Genomic DNA, 20,853 nt, shown 5'->3' with positions numbered 1-20,853 from the left:
TCAGCGAGGCATTACCAATTGGGAAGGTTTAGTACAAGCTTTACGGTCAGAATTTGGCACTATGGTATCAGGAATTGAGTTACATCGTATGTTACGTAGCCGTAGGAAGCGTTATAATGAAGACTTTAAAGAATATCTATATAGTCTTATGGAAATCGGTAAACAAATTAGAATAGATGATTTAAGTATAATTGAGTATTTTATAGAGGGCATTCCTGATACGAGACAAAATAAAAGTAATCTTTATCAAGCGAAAACTTTATTCGAACTAAAAGAGCGAATACGGGTTTACGAAAAAGTCCGAGCTGGTCGTCAACAAGCAACTAGTTCAAGTTTAGATCAATTGAAAGGTAAAGATGTTGGTTCGCAAAATCAAAGCGGACAAAACGTAAACAAATATTGTTTTAAATGCGGAAATAGTTCTCATACAAACACAATTTAAATGTTTCAAATGTGGACAACCTGGACATATTGCAACTAATTGTCAAGGTACCAAAATTAGAGTCAAAACAGAAACAGGTAGCGTAAATACAATAACCAATCAGCCAGTTCAAAAGATGAGGGAAATTGGAAGATAAATTTTTAAAAACTTGACTTATAATAATGTAACCTTTTCGGCATTAATCGATACTGGTTGTGATGTTTGCTTAATACGGTATGACACTGTATTACTTTTGGAAGGAAATATAAAATTAGACGATGACAAGCGGTGTTTAAAAGGTATTAGCGGTAGTATACTTCACACATTGGGTAGCTTTAGTATTCCTGTTAAAGTTGACGAGTTGAAAGTCGACGTTATTTTCCACGTTGTTCGAGAACGAGATATGGTGTACGCTGCCATCATTGGCAATAATATACTCAAACAGGTAGATTTGATTGTTTCAGAAGATTTGGTAGAATTTAAAGAGAAGAACAAAATGAATAAAAATATATTAGTAGAAAAAACCGATACAAAATTGGAAGATGTTGTAGAGAGAAAAAATGAAAAAGAATAGTTATTGGAAAATTTTTGTCTAGCCGCAAATCATAAAACAACAGAACCGGATGTAGATTTGTCTCATTTAAATGAAGTCGATGTCAATACAGTAAAACACTTGATTACCAGTTATAAACCAAGTGAAGCACGCGTATCCCCAATCTCAATGAAAATTTTATTAACTGATGGTATTCCAGTTTATGAAAGGCCAAGACGTATGTCGTATGTTGACAAAAAATTTATAACTAGTTGAACAAGTAGAAAAGTGGTTAGAGGAAGGTATCATTAAACGTAGTACGTCAGAATATGCATCGCCAATAGTAGTTGTGTCCAAGAAAGATGGTAGCAAACGACTTTAGTAAACGGATTTTTTCACGTACCGGTAGAGAATAGTCCTAGAAAGTATACATCATTTGTAACGTCCAATGATCAGTTTGAATTTTGTTACGTTCCATTTGGAATTTCTAATTCTCCGGCGGTATTCTCGCGATTCATATTTGCAGTTCTGAGAGACATGATACAATATGGAACAGTTGTAGCTTATATGGATGACCTTATTATTCCCTCTAAGGACGTATATGAAGGTATTCAAAAGCTCAAACGTGTTTTAAGTAGGGCTTCGGAATATAATATGAACATTAAATGGAGTAAATGTAGATTCTTAGCAAAAAAGTGGACTTCCTAGGTTATATTGTTGAAAATAGTACTATTAGACCCTCAGAAGCAAAAACTAGGGCTGTTTCAAACTTTGTATTGCCACATGACAGAAAAGCATTGCAACGATTTTTATGCTTAACGTCATATTTAAAAGGTTCATAGAAGGCTACGCTGTAATAGCTAAACCTCTTACTGATTTATTAAGGAAAGAGTCAGTATTTAAATTGACAGACGAACATCCGATAGCATTCCAACAACTAAAATCAGCTTTAGTAAAAGCACCAGTTTTGAAGTTATTTAATCCTAAAGCAGTTACTGAAGTCCACGCGGATGCTTGTATGTATGGGTATGGAGCTGTATTAATGCAGAAGGACGTGGATGACCAGGAATATCGTCCTGTTCAGTATATGAGTAGGAAGTGTAAGCCGTCCGAAAATATCATTCATATGAGCATGAAGTCTTAGCAATAGTAGAAGCACTTAAAAAATGGCGAGTTTACCTTTTGGGAATAAAATTTAAAATTATCACAGATTGTAATGCTTTTACAATGACAATGAAAAAACGAGAAGTTCCGATAAGGGTATCTCGATGGGTCATGTTCCTTCAAGATTATGACTATCATATAGAGCATCGGAATGGATCGAAAATGAAACATGTAGATGCTTTAAGTAGGATATCATGTTTGATTTTAGAAGACACAGTTGTACATCGGTTGAAACAAGCTCAGCAGGGTGATCACTTCATAAAGGCAGTATGTAGAGCTTTGGAGAAAAGCTGTTTTGAAGATTTTTATCTTGAGCATGGCATCCTTCGCAAAGATCCCATTAAGGAACTTATAGTTCTCCCATTTACTATGGAGAATGAAATAATCAAGATGGCGCATAGACAGGGACATTTTTCTATTAACAAAACCAAAGGAGTCGTTGAAAAATCTTTTTATATTCCTGAACTAAATTCCAAAGTAAGTAATGTTGTCCGAGGATGTGTAGAATGTATAATTGGAGAAAACAAAAGTGGGAAAAAGGAAGGGTTTCTTTCACATATAGAAAAGGAAGATAGACCTTTATGCACTTACCATGTAGATCATTTAGGCCCGATGGAACAGACCGCTAAGCATTACGCTTATCTATTTGTTGTAGTAGACGCTTTCTCAAAATTTGTTTGGCTTTATACAACCAGAATTACTGCATCAGATTTAGTTATAAATAAACTGAAACAACAAGCTTCGGTATTTGGAAATCCCAGACGAATTATATCGGACCGAGGTACTGCCTTCACCTCAAATAGTTTTAAGGAATATTGTGAGAAGGAAGGTATTCAACACCTCCTGATTGCTACGGGTGTTCCGCGCGGAAATGGTCAAGTAGAACGTATCCACAAAATAATAATACCCATGTTGTCGAAACTATGTTCAGAAAATCCAGGACAGTGGTACAAACATATCGAGCGTATTCAACAAACAATAACCAATACTCCACCAAGAAGTACTAAATATACACCTTTTAAGCTTTTAACAGGGTTTGAAATGCGAGTAGGTAGTCACCCTAGATTGAGTGAGCTATTGGAAGAAGCAGTCATAGAAGAGTTAAATGAAAATAGAGACGACATACGTAAAAAAGCAAAGGAAAACATTAGCAAAATACAGGAAGAAAACCGCAAAGCGTTTAATAAAAATCGAAAAGAAGAAACAGAGTACAGGATTAACGAGCTAGTAGCCATTAAGCGAACACAGTTCGGTTCAGGATTAAAAATAAAGCCAAAGTTTTTAGGTCCGTATAAAATTAATAAGGTTTTGCCACACGGAAGATATGAGGTACAGAAAGTAGGTGATCATGAAGGGGCCGATAAAACCATTTCAATTGCTGAGTATATGAAGAAGTGGGCGCCTTCAATTGAACCTGGGGCATCATTCGGGTCGAATGACGCGTCAGGAGGGCCGAATGTAGGAAGGGAACATAGAAGCGGACAGAAATATCAATAATTACATCCCTGACGGTTAGACCGAACTTGACGAAACTAATTAAACGGACGCTAACACGGACAAGAACAGATGACAACAGCACAGTCGAGATTGAACAGCGCCGCGAGCAAGACCTAACGTTTGAAAACTAAGAATGTTAAATAATATACAAAAGTGTTTAAAAGTTAAGATTATAAAAACTAAAACATATGCACTAAAACTGAAATTTTAAAATAAATATTTGTAACGTGAAACAAAGAAAAAATAAACAATAAAATACTATTTTCTACATACATATATTTATTTCCTACAAATATTTAAATTTATTTTATGTTTTCATTAGTAAATTAATATTTTTGCATAGATCTTTTATTTTTTTGCATTGTTTTATTCGTTATTTTCATTATTGGGTACATCAGTAATTACTGTGGTTGATTGTAAAACCGAGACAATAGGCTTATGATACGAGAAATACGATACATATATTTTAGAATTAAAATTAGACAGAAATCTAGAAAAAACTGCATCGATTGTTGTTCCATGTCTTGTAGTTGGCTCATTACGGTCATTATTCATTTGTAATTCTAATTTATCTCTTAGAAAGTTTCTCAAGAGTTGTCCATCTTCGGATGCGAAGTTGATATTGAAATCTCTTGCTAAGATTAGTGGCAACGTATGATAGTTTTCTCCTAGTTCTTCAGAACCTACTCGACCATAGATCATAAGTCTTCTGTATATAAACTTTATGATATTATTAACTGTGTTATTGGGCGACATGTAAACAACTACCATTATGACGTTTGTTCCATCGTCCAAAACACGGGAAAAATTAGGAAAAATTATTTTAATTTTATTTCTCTTTATTTTTATTTAAATAAAGTAATATTTCAAATAAATTATTTTTATTTCCACTATTACAAAGTGAAGAGGTGCAAAATGAACTTCATTTCTTCAAAGAAACCTTCATGAAATGTGCATATTCGCATTATTTCGTTATCATTTCCATATTTGTACCAATAGAATTTCTATGGCATATACATACATACATATGTATATTATTTCTTTGGCACATTTGTCTGTATGTTACGAAAACAAATGCGAGCCACATACATTTGTACATATGTACATTAGGGTGATTCAAAAAAAAAATTTTTGTTTTTTTTTATTGGTACTCGGAAAAATGGGTCCCAAATATGAGTTTTTAATTGTAACGGGAAGGTCCTCCGCCTAACGGTTTTCTATTTTTTCTTATTATCAGATAGAAAAATTTATATCTCGCTTCCAACTACTTGAAAAAATATCTTGTTAATTAGGTTTTGTAGGAAATTTAATACACAATACTTACATACAATGTTAACAAATTTTATGTTCTCTGTCTATACTTTTAAGTTCTCTAGTTCTTGCAAATTTGTTTACATGCACACATAATTACATATGTATGTACGTGAATATGCGCGACCGCTTGGTCTTTTAATATGTACATATGTTAAATGAAATGTCGTAAATTTGGCAACGCGGTGAGCCTTCTCTATATTATACGTTCTCTGCGTTCGCCTCGCCTGATCACACTTCGCCTGATCACACTTTTCACAGCTTACTCCCCAAGCCAAGCGCGCCTAAAGAAGTTTTACTTCAAAAATTTTATGTGTTGGAAATTGAAAAGGTAAATTTTATGATAATCGGACACTTTCTCATTGTTCACAGGATGGTCGTTTTATTTATATATAAAATGAATAATTAGTTCACAAAGTTTATTTATAAAAAGAGATAATATTAGCATAATTGCTTTTGATGTGCCGGTGATGCCACTCAGATAGGAAGTAATATTTCGCATAGTGTTACCTTACAGTCGGCTGTCCTGACAATGTATAGCGCCCTCACTATGCTCGTCGCTTTCATCATCGAAGCCGATCGCTGTTGTTTTCAAAATTGGGAGGAAGTTGACACCATGACTTCATCTTATCGGATGCGTAGATTGAAGTATAGTGACGTAACGTTCGGTCTGCTCCTGGCAAGTCTTCAAGTAAATAACGATCTTTACCAAGCACTTACTTAATTATAAAGGGGCCTTTGTAACGTGGCTCCAGCTTTGTCGACGTCCCAGTACTAGAAGGTTCATTTTCGACTAGCACTAAGTCATTAACGTGGAATTCTGTTAGTTTTGAATGATGATCATCGTATCGCTTCTTAGCTTGTTGTCGTTTCTGGTTTACTGCTTCAGAAGTTGCTTCTCGTAGTTTTTGTATATCTTCTTCGCTTGTTAGATTATTGTCGTGTAATGCTAACAAAACTTTATTTTGGAGGATATCTCTTGGTAAAAACTAAATAAAAGTTCATGTGGACTTTTACCCGTAGTTTTGTTTTTCATCGTGTTCATTGACCACTGGATGTTGAATAAATTCTCGTCCCACTTTTTGTCTATGTTTGTCGTTGGGAGTAACATTGACAAAAGTGTACTGTTTACATTTGTAACAAATAGATATGTACATATGTAAGTATGTATCTCTATTTGTACTGTGGGAATCTTTATATTGTCTAAATGGTTATTACGCACATTTGAAATAAAAACACCGCCTCACTTAAGTGTGTAGTATAAAATATACATAGTTTATTAAAGAAATGTTTAACTACATACACATGTTCCTTTCCTTAAAATTAAATGTCACAATTATTTAGGCAAATGCAGCGTAAGAAAATAGCGCGCCAGATAACTTGCGGTCGAAGTTCAAACTCTAGCGCGGGAGACGGGAGTTACAAACGAACTGTATGTATACAGCGAAAAGCTGTTGCGAATGTCAATGTGCGGCTTGTGTTGATCGAATTGAGCCTTCCATCCCGATGTCCATCCTTTTTGTTGAGTGGGTACATGTGTGGTGAGTTGTGTTGGTGTTGTGTGGTGATGTGAGTGTATGGTGCCATCGGATGTTCGTCCTTAGGGTGCGCCAGTTTCTCCCGGGTAGAGTGGGGGGAGGCTTAACTCATTTAACCATCCTGGGCCCCCTAGGCGAATATTTTGCCTAGTATTAAATGTATGTATATGCGATTTCATGTACATATGTATGTCGACGTACTGCTAGTGGTTAGCATGGCGACCGTCGGATATTTGGTGTTGGGGTTCTAATCATATTTACCTTTGTGTAGAAACGGCTTTCGTTTGATATGAATTTTAATATACATATGTACATACGTTTGAGATAAGCAACTTTATTTTGCGGACGACATACCGGTTTAATATGCGGATTATTTATTATTGTCTTTTCCATGTTATTGGCAATTGTTGCATTTTTTTTTTATTTTTTTTTATGATCGATTATGGTTTATTAAGGACAGGTACTCCACGTCTGGCTCAAGTATGGCCAGAATGGGTGCTCCTTTGAAAACTTTCCCTGAGGTTAGGGCTTTTAAATGAGAGGGATCTTGCGAAAGAGTAGCCGTGAATTGCGAACGGCTTCATTTTAAATTGTATTGTGGCAATTTCTATTTTTTAAATTATTAATTTTTATTTTTTTTAAGTGTAATGTTTCTTTTTTTACAACAGATTCCCACCAACTACCCTTGTGGGGAGCGTTTATGTAGGTGCGATAAGAGCTACCTTTGCTTTTGGTACGTCTAGGTGCGTCACTGTATCGCATTGAGAATATGGTGATCCCTTAACATTCTTTTTGAGATTTTACTCAATATTTGAAAATTTAGCAATGAAGCAATAGTGAACGAAATATCTCGATTTTTTGACTTTCTAATATGTACAATTGAAGATATAAGCCGTATTATTTACATTTTGCCATATTGAAATAGTAATTAGGTTGTGTTCGTGGTATCGCTTTGTATGCGCACATATATGTTGTAACGGGTGATTTTTTTGAGGTTAGGATTTTCATGCATTAGTATTTGACAGATCACGTGGGATTTCAGACATGGTGTCAAAGAGAAAGATGCTCAGTATGCTTTGACATTTCATCATGAATAGACTTACTAACGAGCAACGCTTGCAAATCATTGAATTTTATTACCAAAATCAGTGTTCGGTTCGAAATGTGTTTCGCGCGCGTGTTTTGTTCAGCGATGAGGCTCATTTCTGGTTGAATGGCTACGTAAATAAGCAAAATTGCCGCATTTGGGGTGAAGAGCAACCAGAAGCCGTTCAAGAACTGCCCATGCATCCCGAAAAATGCACTGTTTGGTGTGGTTTGTACGCTGGTGGAATCATTGGACCGTATTTTTTCAAAGATGCTGTTGGACGCAACGTTACGGTGAATGGCGATCGCTATCGTTCGATGCTAACAAACTTTTTGTTGCCAAAAATGGAAGAACTGAACTTGGTTGACATGTGGTTTCAACAAGATGGCGCTACATGCCACACAGCTCGCGATTCTATGGCCATTTTGAGGGAAAACTTCGGACAACAATTCATCTCAAGAAATGGACCCGTAAGTTGGCCACCAAGATCATGCGATTTAACGCCTTTAGACTATTTTTTGTGGGGCTACGTCAAGTCTAAAGTCTACAGAAATAAGCCAGCAACTATTCCAGCTTTGGAAGACAACATTTCCGAAGAAATTCGGGCTATTCCGGCCGAAATGCTCGAAAAAGTTGCCCAAAATTGGACTTTCCGAATGGACCACCTAAGACGCAGCCGCGGTCAACATTTAAATGAAATTATCTTCAAAAAGTAAATGTCATGAACCAATCTAACGTTTCAAATAAAGAACCGATGAGATTTTGCAAATTTTATGCATTTTTTTTTAAAAAAAAGTTATCAAGCTCTTAAAAAATCACCCTATACAATATGGATATTCAGAAACCGTATTATCTTGGTATGTGGGGAATAGTTTACTCATCGCTGTTTTTATATCTGCGAAATTTTAGTTCGGTTTCATTTTTTCTTCCCATAAATCTTGCGCCAGTAATCATAAGTGGTGAAGGCCACCCTGGGGGGTCGAAAAGTGACAAATATTTGAATTTTTATTATTGTCAGATTGAATTCTGACTTTGTTTTTTCTGTCAATATGTGGGATGTTGCACAATTGTGGCTCTAAAGGTAGTCGTGGGACGTACTGACCATTATTTGATCGCGTAGATGTGGCTTTAGAGAAGTCCTCACAATATTGATCTACTTTAGCTCTGTTTAATATTCGGGGAAGTTTCCCAATCTCTTGATATTTCCTTAATTGTGAATTAAGGCATTGATTTGATCTTTTCTCAACTTGAGTTGGTGTGGTGGTAACTAGTTTTGTAACTAGTCCACTTTGTGTTTCGCTGTGCAGCGTTTGAACTTTTTGTGCCTTTGAGCAACATGGTGTCTCTTGGCAATTTTTAGTATTTTGGCGTTCGTGATTTGCTTTTGCAATTGAACCCGTGGTTAATTTTGTGAAAGCGCTTCTTTGGAGAGAGATCGGATATCTGCTGTAATGAAGCATTGTATGATGTCTTTTATGACAATATAAGCAATTAAATTTGCTTCTGCAATTTTTAAGATTATGTGTATTGGACAAGCAGATTGTACAGAGTCTTTTTGATCTGACAAAGTTGTTCCTTTCGTTAATGTTTAATTTTTTAAACTTTTCGCAAGTTTTAAGCTTATGCCCTCTTATGCATAGTTCGCATGATGTATGTTTTCTTTGTTCGGATGTGAACGATTGAGTTTTGTTAGAAATTCTGTTTGATTTGGTTATGCTTCTAGCTTGGGGTCTATTTAAGCTTCTATTTTGGTCGTGTTTAATATTCTTATTTCTGACTAGTTTTTCTTCTAACCTTTCCGCAATTTCATATTGGGTGGTGAGAAAATCTTTCATTTGGTGCCACGTTGGGCACTTTTTTCGTGATGAGAGCGATTGCTCCCATAGAAGTAACGACTTTTCTGGTAATGCGGCGGTGCAAATGTTTACCAGAATGGGGTCCCAGCTGTCTGTGGGAATATTTAGTGTCGATAGAACCGACAAACAATTTGAAACAGTGGATTGTAGTCTTACAAATTCTTCACTTGTTTCTTTCTTGATTTTAGGCAAGTTTAATAGTGTCGTTACTTGCTTATCGACCAGTATTCTGTCATTTTTGTATCTTGCTTTTAGAGCTTCCCAAGCCAAATTGAAATTGTCGTCATTTAATGCGAACTGCTTGACTATTACGCCTGCTTGACCTTTTGTTTTGTATCGGAGGTGATACAGTTTTTGTGCCTTTGATAGTTGTGGATGGTTGATATAAACGGCTGTGAACATGTCCCGGAAGGACGGCCATTCTTCATAACCTCCGTAAAAAGTTTCTGTATCACATGCAGGCACCTCGAGTTGGATGCCTGAACTTGCCTCTTGATTGTCTATTTGTGGCAGCTCTACTCTACTGTGGGGAGTAGGTGCAATTGCTTTTATTAGCTTTAATTGATCGGAGATCATAGCGTTCGTTTCTTCATACTGGTCTAAGCAGTTTTCGTAAATATCGTAAGCCAATGATTTAAAATTATGTGGCAAGTCTGAATCGTCAGATTCTAGTATGGCGTCATGAGCCCCTTGGAGGCGAGTCCAAAAATTTTTAAGATTTTGGCTTTTTATTTCTAATAACGATTCCGAGTTTTCGTGAATCGGTGAAGCGGCAAATCTAGTGCAGTATCGTAATAAACTGTCACTTTGTGAAATATATTTAACAACCTGTTTTGAGCGTTTAGCTTCTGCAGGTGTATTTTGATTAGTGTCGTTGTTAACCATTTTTGCGAAATAATATTATTTATTTATTTTATTTTAGCTTTAAGTTTGAAAATATCCGCACTTTTACTTTATTATCACCTTTTACGTCCTTATGTTAGTATTTAAGTACACCCTAATACTTGGACTTGTGTGTATGTAAGTATGTATGTGCTTATGAAGGTACTTATGTTTTGTGCAATTGAGAGCTCGCTGAGGAGATCAATGCGCTATGTACATAAGTATGCACGAATTGTTAGTGTGCTTATGAGTATGCTTTGTTCGTAAGCAATTGAGAGCTCGTTAGAGAGATCAATTTGCTTTTGTACGCAATTCTGCTGTTTGCTGTATGTTTGAATGTATATTGTTTAAATTTATAATTTTTTTTGTATACCCGAGCTTTTGGTATGTCTGTGTTTACAAACTTATGATCATTGTGCGAAACTGATTTTTTGTATTCATTGCAATAAACGTATTATGTGAGTTTGACTTTACTGGATTGTTTAATTACTTATGGAATATAATAATCACCCTTTTATAAAAATTATTTAATATGTAACATACATATAGTGCCCAGTGTAGGGTATAAATTCGAAGGTGATCTCTATGAAGAAAATGAGCGCGAAAACGGATTCGGTAAACCAGAAGTTTTCCGTATAATATGACTTCTAGTATGTACTTATGTATGTAAAGAAATATACATGAAGAGATTACTTAATTGCAAAACTTAAATAAAACTTTTTATGTCGAGTGGTTAATTTAAAACTTTTATTTATTTCGTTACTCAACTTGGTTATAGGAATTGGTTAAGTTTCGCGAGTCGTTGAAACAAGTGTGTGCTTAGCAAGCGCAAAAGATAGAAGAAGGATATCTTCTGTATGCATTACAGACAAAGCGGGCGCTGACACGAAGGACAGTGGAAACGTCAGTAATGAAGGAAATTCGTCAGGGCTGCATTTTGGTAATGTGGTTGCCACCACATGTCTCCCCTTCTTTGTGAAATAAATTAGGTTGCGAAATGAACGTGTTTTTTTTGTTTTTCCCTCGTTCTAGCGATTTGGCCTGCTGCGTCCGAGTGGTCGAGTGTTCCTTGATCAATCGCTACGATGTACGCCGGTTTCAAACGATCGATAGAAACTGGGATGTCTTTTCCATTGATATGAACGGTGAAATACTTGGCGTATCGGGCCGCGACTCGGTATAGGCCGTCGTATGGATGGCTAAATGAAGGACCAATTTGTCCGCCGCGGACAAAAACGTGGTTAGTGTGATCCAAGTCCCTGAATTTAAAAACGCGATACTTACAGAGTAATGCTGCTTTAAGCTGACGATGAAGTCTCTCAACGAGGCCGTTTGCTTGTGGGTGGTAAGCCGTTGTTACGATGTGTCTTGCACCTAGGAGGTTATTGAGTTTATTAAAAAGATCTGATTGGAACTGCATACCTTGATCTGAAGTGATTCTGGCTGGCACGCCATAGCGGGCGATCCAGTTCAGCATGAATGCACGTGCCACAGTGTCGGCTCGTGCATCTTCTAGCGGTATGGCTTCTGGAAATCGGGTAAAGCGATCGACGGCAGTAAGGCAGTATCGATGCCCCTTTGATGGAAGCAAAGTTATTAAATCGACGTGAACATGCTGGAAACGTTGGGTTGGTTGTTCAAAGTTTGATATGGGTGAGATGTTATGTCTCGTTATTTTATTTTGCTGGCACGCAATGCAAGTTTTTGCCCAGTTTCGGCAGTCTTTGTTGATAGATGGCCATACGTAGCGCTCTGCGATAAGTTTTCTGAAGCCTCTTTGTCCTGGGTGTGCCAGAGAATGCAACGACTCAAAAACTTGTTTTCTTAATGGTGCTGACACGTAAGGGCGTAATCTCCCGGTAGAAACGTCGCAATATAGCTCTATATCTGGTTCTTTATATAAAATTCGTTGGAGTTTCAATGATGAGTTGGTATTTTCCATTATGTCTTGAAGCTGATTGTCGTTTTTTTGTTGTGTAGCGAGCTCAGTAAGTGTCACGGCGGTTGAAATTGCGTCTACCCGAGACAGGGTGTCGGCCACGATGTTTTCGTTGCCTGCAACGTGTTTGATTTCGGTGGAGAATTGCGCGATGAGGTCAAGTCTGCGGAACTCCCAAGGGGATGCCTTATCTAAACGCTGTTTAAAAGCGTGAACCAGTGGTTTATGGTCCGTAAAAATTGTTACGTGCCGCGCCTCGAAGATGTGTCTGAAATTTTTTACAGACTCGTATATGGCTTGTAATTCGCGATCGTATGTCGACCGCTCGGACGATTTTTCGTCCAGCTTCTTGCTAAAAAACGCCAGTGGTTGCCATGAGTTATCAATTTTCTGCTGCAAAACAGCGCCGACAGCGTGTTGTGACGCATTTGTGAAAATAGCCCACTCTACGTCGCTGCTAGGGTGAGCGAGCTGTGTGGCCTTGGCCAGAGCGTTTTTGCAGCATCCGAAGGCGGTCTCCAGTTCTTGGGTTCATGCGACAGGTTGAGAGCTTTTGGTGGTGGATCCTTCCAAACGTTTGTTAAAAGACGCTAATAATTGTGCAGCATGTTTAATAAATTTTCTGTAGAAATTGATTGTACCTAAAAAGGAGCGTAAGCTCTTAATTGTTGAAGGTCTGGGGAAGTCCAAAATTGCCGATATTCGTTCAGGCAGTGATTTGATGCCTGTTTCTGAAATTGTGTGGCCCAAGAATGCGACCTCTCTTTGTGCGAGTTTGGTCTTTGCGGCGTTTATCGTAAGCCCAACGTCTTGTAGGCGTTGAATTAAGGTTCGCAAGTGTTCCATGTGTTGATTTTCGTTGTCTGAAGCGACGAGGATGTCGTCAATGTAGGCGTAGACAAATGGCATATCTCGGGTGATCTCGTCCATGAAACGTTGGAACATCTGTGCCGCATTCCGAAGCCCGAAGGTCATGAAAGGAAATTCAAATAATCCGAACGGGGTTATAATCGCTGTTTTGGGAATGTCCTTCGGAGCGACCGGGATTTGGTTGAAGGCGCGGACGAGGTCAATAGTAGAGAATATTTTTTTTCTGTATAGAGTGGCGGCGAAATCTTCTAAATAACAGACGGGGTATCTGTCGGGTATAGTCCGATCATTGAGGCGTTTGTAATCCCCACAAGGGCGCCAATCTCCTGATTTCTTTGGCACCAGGTGTAGCGGTGATGCCCATGGGCTGTTGGATCGCCGGGCGAGGCCAGTCTTAATCATTTTTTCAAATTCTGCCTTAGCGATGATAAGACGATCAGGTGCAAGTCTTCGTGCTTTGCTTGAGACAGGAGGTCCCTCCGTAGTTTTGATATAATGTCGAGTTTGTGTTTGGTGAATTTTGGTAGGCCGTCTGGTTTGGTTACGTCAGGGAATTCTGAAAGTAATTTCCAAAATGGTGTTGAATGATCAATTTGTAAAGTTTTCATTGAATACGACTTAACGAAAGGGGTGTTGCCCCGTGAAGATAACTGAGTTTTCTGGTCTATTATGCGTTTATGTTTCAGATCAACGATGAGACCGAAATGGCTGAGAAAATCTGCTCCGATGATAGGTCGTGGAACATCAGCTAAGACAAAACGCCAGGTTAATTCTTTTTGAAGACCAAAATCGGGGGTTTTAAAGGCGCATCCGTATGTGTTGATAATTGTGCCGTTGGCGGCATAGAGTTGGTAATTGAGTGGTTTCTGAAAACGAGTTGATTGATTGTACGGGAAAACTGAGAAGTCGGAGCCTGTGTCGATTAAAAATTGAACGTTTGTGGACAGGTCTTTTACGAAAAGGCGGCATGAGGCTGCAGGGGAGTCGACTGCCGCTACTAACGACTCCTGTTGAAGTTTTCCTCGTATTTGCATCCGGTTGTACATTTTTGCGCGTTGGCGCCAAACTTGACGCGGTACCAGCAAAGCCCTCCGGATGAAGTTGCTGGTAGCACGCGAGATCTGCTACGTGATCTAGGCCGTTGCCGAACGGTCCGTTCACGTGAGCGCGCTACGATGGCTGAAAGTTCTGCTAGGTGTTCTGCCAAGGCTGCTACTTGCGTCTCCAGGTCTGAAACAGCTGCTATGCCGGCCGGTTTAATCACCTCGTGAAGCTTGTCGGCTGCAGCCCCGAGTTTATTGAGATCAGCCTGTTCCTGTATGACGAGGCATGCGCGCATTTGAGGAGGAAGGTGTGATAGCCATCGCGCCTTGAGAACTTCCTCATCAATGTCCGGGACGAGACTACGGAGATGACGCAGGTGTTGAGATGGAGTTTTGTCACCTAGGCACTCTCCGTCCAATAATTGTATAAGGTTAGCTTCTTTAGATTTTGAGAAGCGTGCAATAAGTGCCTTTTTGAGTTCTCTGTATGGATTGGTAATAGGTGGTGCCAAAATTATATCTTCGACTGTGGAGGCTGATCTAGTGTCAATTAAAGGCACGACCACGTGGAATTTGTCGACTTCTGTTAGAATGCTCCGCATTCTGAATTGCGACTCGAGTTGCGCAAACCACAACGCAGATTTTTCGCTGTAAAATGGTGGAGCTTTGATGGAGATTTCCCTAGAAATTGCGTTTGTTTGATTGCGACGGAGCGCTGATTGAGTCGTCCAGAGACATTTTGCGTTGAAATGTGGTGTTGAAAGTGCGATTGCAGCGTTAATTTAGGTTATGGCTGCTTGAAATGTTCCTAACGTGCGGGGTCACCAATTGAAGAGATTACTTAATTGCAAAACTTAAATAAAACTTTTTATGCCGAGTGGTTAATTTAAAACTTTTATTTATTTCGTTACTCAACTTGGTTATAGGAATTGGTTAAGTTTCGCGAGTCGTTGAAACAAGTGTGTGCTTAGCAAGCGCAAAAGATAGAAGAAGGATATCTTCTGTATGCATTACAGACACAGCGGGCGCTGACACGAAGGACAGTGGAAACGTCAGTAATGAAGGAAATTCGTCAGGGCTGCATTTTGGTAATGTGGTTGCCACCACATATATTCACCCGGTTGAGATGCATTAATGTATGTATGTAAGTCTGGATTTTTTTGTCTTGCTTTTTATGTTATATTTTTAATGTTTGCCTTCGCTTACTAACTTTAAGCAATCCTGCTTATTACTTGATTAAGTATAAGAGGTATTGCCGGATACTAGTGCAAGTAAATTCTGAATATTTATTTTGTTGGAAAGTTTATTGTGTTTAGAATACACGAACGTAAGCATACTTATTTAGGCATTCAATTTATGATTTATTATGTGCAAATGTGTGTATACAAATATGTATATACTGGAATATTAGTCATACATATTTGCATATTTGCATATTAAATTAAGATGAACATAATACGCTCACTTGGTACTCCGTATATGCATGTGCATATATTGCCTTAATTACTCCTTCCTTCTACCCCGTCCTGTGCTCCAGCTGGCTACCTCCTTGTGCTGTTGTTTTATTGTATGTATATTTGTTTTAATGTTCGCGCCCGTTTGTTTCGCTTTTGTTTGTTTTATTGGTGTTTTAGTTTTTTCGCGCCCGATTTGAGTTTTAGCTAATTGTTTTGATTTTGATTTTCGCGTTTAAAACTTTTGGCATGCATATGACTTTGGTATACTATATACATATGTATGTACATATGCATCTGTTTCACTGCAGATTTTCGCGATCAAGTTTTGTTGCATTTATGTACTCTTTGTTTGTATGTTGTTTCTTCTTTGTTTGCTGACTTTTATTTGTATAATTAGGAATTGGACCATAATATGTGAATTTGTCAATTTGTGTTTTTTTTACGTTTCTATGGATTTATTTAAATATACATAAGTATGTATTCTTTTCCTCAGCACTTTTTTATTTTGTTTACGCCTTTGTTTTTGTAATATTTATGAATTGTTTTTTTCCAATGTTCTTACTTCAATCACTAGCACTTGATATGAAGTAAGTAATAAAAATAAAACTTGGTTGATTTTAATTAAATTCATATATCTTTTTTTTTTAGATCGGAAAATTAGTACCATGGACGATTCTATTTTATTGTCCGTAACTGTATATGTTAATACATATATTTAGTGTGTCAGAAACATTTTACTTTTTATTACCGCACTCTTGTATATACGTATGAGAGTATATATGTATGTTTTTTTATTATTGTTTTTTTTTTTATTAACACTGTTTTTGTCACCACATGTTTGTTCTGTTTTATTTTGTATTTCTTAGAGTTTAGCTTTGTTTAGAATCCAATAGTGCCATTCTGTATGGCTCGAAGGACCATGTTTACATTTGTAACAAATAGATATGTACATATGTAAGTATGTATCTCTATTTGTACTGTGGGAATCTTTATATTGTCTAAATGGTTATTACGCACATTTGAAATAAAAACACCGCCTCACTTAAGTGTGTAGTATAAAATATACATAGTTTATTAAAGAAATGTTTAACTACATACAAATGTTCCTTTCCTTAAAATTAAATGTCACAATTATTTAGGCAAATGCAGCGTAAGAAAATAGCGCGCCAGATAACTTGCGGTCGAAGTTCAAACTCTAGCGCGGGAGACGGGAGTTACAAACGAACTGTATGTATACAGCGAAAAGCTGGTAGCGAATGTCAATGTGCGGCTTGTGTTGATCGAATTGAGCCTTCCATCCCGATGTCCATCCTTTTTGTTGAGTGGGTACATGTGTGGTGAGTTGTGTTGGTGTTGTGTGGTGATGTGAGTGTATGGTGTCATCGGATGTGGTGTATGTGAGTTCGTCCTTAGGGTGCGCCAGTTTCTCCCTGGTAGAGTGGGGGGAGGCTTAACTCATTTAACCATGTACGATTAACTCGTTCGGCATGACCATTCGACCTCGGTGTTCGTACTGCATTTAGTATATGTTATATATCGTTGTTAACACAGTAGCTTTTAAAATCTTTAGAGGTAAAGGCTGTACCCCTATCAGTGATGATTCTTTCAGGAACTCCAAAATAACTGGTAACTTCTCGTAACGTTTCTAATACGTGCTTCGTTGCTGTACTCTTTACTGCTTTAATGATCGTATACTTCGTAAAAGCGTCAACTATGACCAATATGTGTTCGTTTCTTTTCGAACTTTTGATAAATGGTCCTAAGTGATCCATATGAACGGTTTTAAATGGTATTGGTACGATGTTATCGAAATGGTACTGTCCTTCAATTTTACCACCTTGACGTTTGTTATATGCGCATTCAACACATGCTTTTAAATATGATTTAACGAAGTTACGCATTCGTGGAAACCATATGTACATTTTCATTTTGTCAATGGTTTTTTCGAAACCCAAGTGACCATTTTTATCGTGACATTCTTCTAACAATTTATGTCTTAACGCTTTCGGAACAACCCATAATTTCTTTTCTTTTTCAATTCTAAATAGTCTATCTTTCTCAATACAAAATTCTTTCAAAATTTGTTTAGCTTTGTTTTTTATCTTTTCGACGATCTGTTTTATATTGTCGTCTTGTAACTGCATACTAAACAACCAATCGTCTGATGTAATCGATACCTTATCTACTCGTAGAGTTGTTACATCTGTTTCTTTAGCACTTTCGTTTGGACAGCGACTTAATGCATCGACATGTTCCATGCGTCTACCCTGACAATGTACAATATCGATATTAAATTCTTGTATCCTTAACCACCATCGAGCAATTCGTGGAACAAGCTCTCTCTTACTCATAGCAGTTTTAACAGCGCTACAATCGGTTCCAATTTTTACTGTTTTACCGTCGATGTAGTATCGGAATCGTTCTAGGGTTTCAACTACAGCTAAAGTTTCAAGTTCGTAACTGTGGAAACTTCTTTCAGTATCGCTCGTCGATCTACTATAATACGCGACTGGTTTTAATCCATCGCATTCGTTCTGTAACAATACACCCGCTAAACCAGCTGAACTAGCGTCTGTATGAATTTCGTGATTTCCATCTACTCGATATGCCACTAGTAGAGGTTTTGACGTCAGTTTTTGCTTTAATTCGTTAAAGGCTTTGTTTTGGTCGTAATTCCAATTAAAGATTTCATTTTTACGTAACAGTTTTCGAATTGGTTCGGATATTATTGCGTAACCTGGAATGAATTTTCGAAAATATCACCTCAACCCTAGAAATCTTCTAACTTCTGTAACATTTGTTGGTCGTTCATAATTCTGTATTGCGTTCGTTTTAGCTTGGCCTGGCGTTAATCCATTCGGTGATATTTGATGTCCAAGGAAATTTATTGTCGTTTTCAAAAACTCACATTTTGAAATATTCAATGTCAAATTAGCTTCTTTTAAAACTTTTAAGACTGTCGTAAGTTTGTAAAACATTTCTTCGTAGGTATTACTGCAGATAGGTACGAGTATGTCGTCCATATAATGAATCATATTATCTTTCGTTGCTTTTTCTTGGATTTTAGACATTAAACATTGAAATACCATTGGAGCGTTCTTCAGTCCAAATGGCATTCTTTTAAATTCGTATAAACCGTCGGTAGTAACAAAAGATGTATACTTACGGCTTCTGGTTCGATTTCAATTTGATAGTATCCACTATTCAAATCAACCGTTGTGAAGTATTTATAACGTGCTGCTTCCTGAAGACACTCTTCAATATTTGTAAGTGGAAATATTTCTTTGATAATTAATTTGTTTAAACGTCGATAATCAATACACAATCTATCATTACCGTTTTTCTTTTTTACAATCACAACTGGACTTGCATATTGTGATTCTGAACGTTGTATTATGTCGTTTTTAAATAAATCGTTTATCATTTCAGAGACAATTTTTTTTTTGGTTCTGGTACACGATATGGAGATTGAGACACAATTTCATTTGAATTTAATTCAATTTTCATTTTCACCAAACTAGTTTTTCCGAGTTCATTTAAGTTGTTTGTAAAAACATTTCTATTGTCGTTTATAATTTTCATTAACGTTGTTTTTTCACATTTATCGTTTATTTCACATATAATTTCATTTTCATTAACGTAAGGTTTTATTTCTTCAACTTTAATATCTTGTTCGTGTTCGCGTTCGCGTTCGCGTTCTATTTTTATTTTTCCGTTTTGAATATTTAACCGCAAATTATTTATAAAGTTTTCTTGCCCTAATAAAATTTCACTAGGTAATAATTGATCGTCCACCAAATACAAGGTAACTGCCATCGATTGTTAAAATTGTTTTCACTGATTTTCTTGCATGTCGACTACCACCACATAGTCCTTTGATTTGTATATCACACTTTATGTATTTGCAATTAAGTTTCTCACATAACGATTTCCGAATCATGCTACACTGAGCTCCCGTATCAATAAATTCTTTTAATTTCTGACCGTTTAATAATGCGTCAACTTTAAAGAGTTCATCGTTTACACAAAATGTATTTCGTATTTTAGCTTCGGATTTACACTGAGAATCATACCTTGAATGCACTTTATTACATTTTTCACATCTTTGTTTAGTTGAGGTTTTTGACAATTTTTCGATATGTGTCCGAATTCATCGCAATTATAGCACTTTACACTTTTTGCTTCAAACTTCTTATTGGAATTTTCATTTTTGTTTACATTCTTACTTTCATATTCTTTTATTTCGACTTTCGTTACACTTCGGTGTGAATTTATTGGCACGTTTTTTTTATATTCGTTTAAGGTTTCTCTTATTTCTTTCATTGTATTTATTCGTTGAGCCGCAATTGCCACTTGTAGTTCACGATTTCGTTGTCCTTCTCTCGCGTATTTAACTATCGCTGTTTCACTTAATTTAAACCGTCGCCCAAGCGCACAAACACGAAAACAGTAGACGTCTACTTTTTCATTTTGTCTACGTACGGCACTTTGCATTTCAAAACGTATTTCTGCTTCATCGGGATAATTGCCAAATTCATTTTTTAAGTCTTTCGCGAAATCGTTCCAATTTGAATGTAGTCTTTCTGTTGCATCGAGCCACAATCTTGCTGCTCCTTTCATTTTACTATACACGGCAAGCAATAGACACTTTTCGTCCCATTCATACGCAAGGATAACACTATTTACTCGTTCAATGAACTGTTCTGATGACAACGAATTGTCATTTGTTGGATCAAAGTCTGATATTGTTTCTGCTATTTCACGCACCGAATAATTGTTTCGCGTTACAGTTGCATTCGAATTTGCAAAAGGGGAAATGTTATTGACGTTTCTATTTTCACTGTTGCTTGTGTTTTCAATTGGCACACTTCGAGGTTGGGAATTATTTTGCATATATGACAACACATTTTCTAGAATTCCGCGCATTTCGTCCATTTGCCTTTGTAACGATTTTTGTGTTCCGTCATCACACTGTTCACTATCATCACCCGTAACTTGTTCGTTTTCGTCCTCTTCGACTTCGATTTCATCCGACCCGATCGTTTCACTCAAACGACTTATGAGTGTTGCCTTCGTACCTGACGTTGAGCAATTTCGCTCTGACAACTGCCGTTTTAGTTGCACTACACTCAATGATGCAATAGCTCTCATTTTTATAACTAAAAAATTTGTGTACTTCGTTATGTGTATGTATATTATGTACTTCGTTTTTGCATATACACACGCGCCGTTAAATGTTCAAGATGATGCACCGTT

At 37.1% G+C, this 20,853-nt stretch overlaps 2 protein-coding genes across 3 annotated transcripts in view; one reads left to right on the top strand and one right to left on the bottom strand.

Moving 5' to 3' along the window:
• LOC125779382 (uncharacterized) overlaps window positions 1-20,853 on the top strand; it is a 554,603-nt gene that overhangs the window by 97,545 nt on the left and 436,205 nt on the right. The gene's annotated exons all lie outside the window — the stretch shown is intronic.
• On the bottom strand, window positions 14,095-14,742 carry LOC125779732 (uncharacterized). Its single transcript, XM_049461004.1, has one exon. The coding sequence runs from the start codon at window positions 14,740-14,742 to the stop codon at window positions 14,095-14,097; it is 648 nt and encodes a 215-aa protein (XP_049316961.1).

Source organism: Bactrocera dorsalis, chromosome 6, assembly GCF_023373825.1.
Source record: "Bactrocera dorsalis isolate Fly_Bdor chromosome 6, ASM2337382v1, whole genome shotgun sequence".
NCBI classification, from domain to species: Eukaryota; Metazoa; Arthropoda; class Insecta; order Diptera; family Tephritidae; genus Bactrocera; species Bactrocera dorsalis.
Note: the sequence above shows the minus strand (reverse complement) of the source record. Positions and strands in the feature narration are given on the sequence as shown.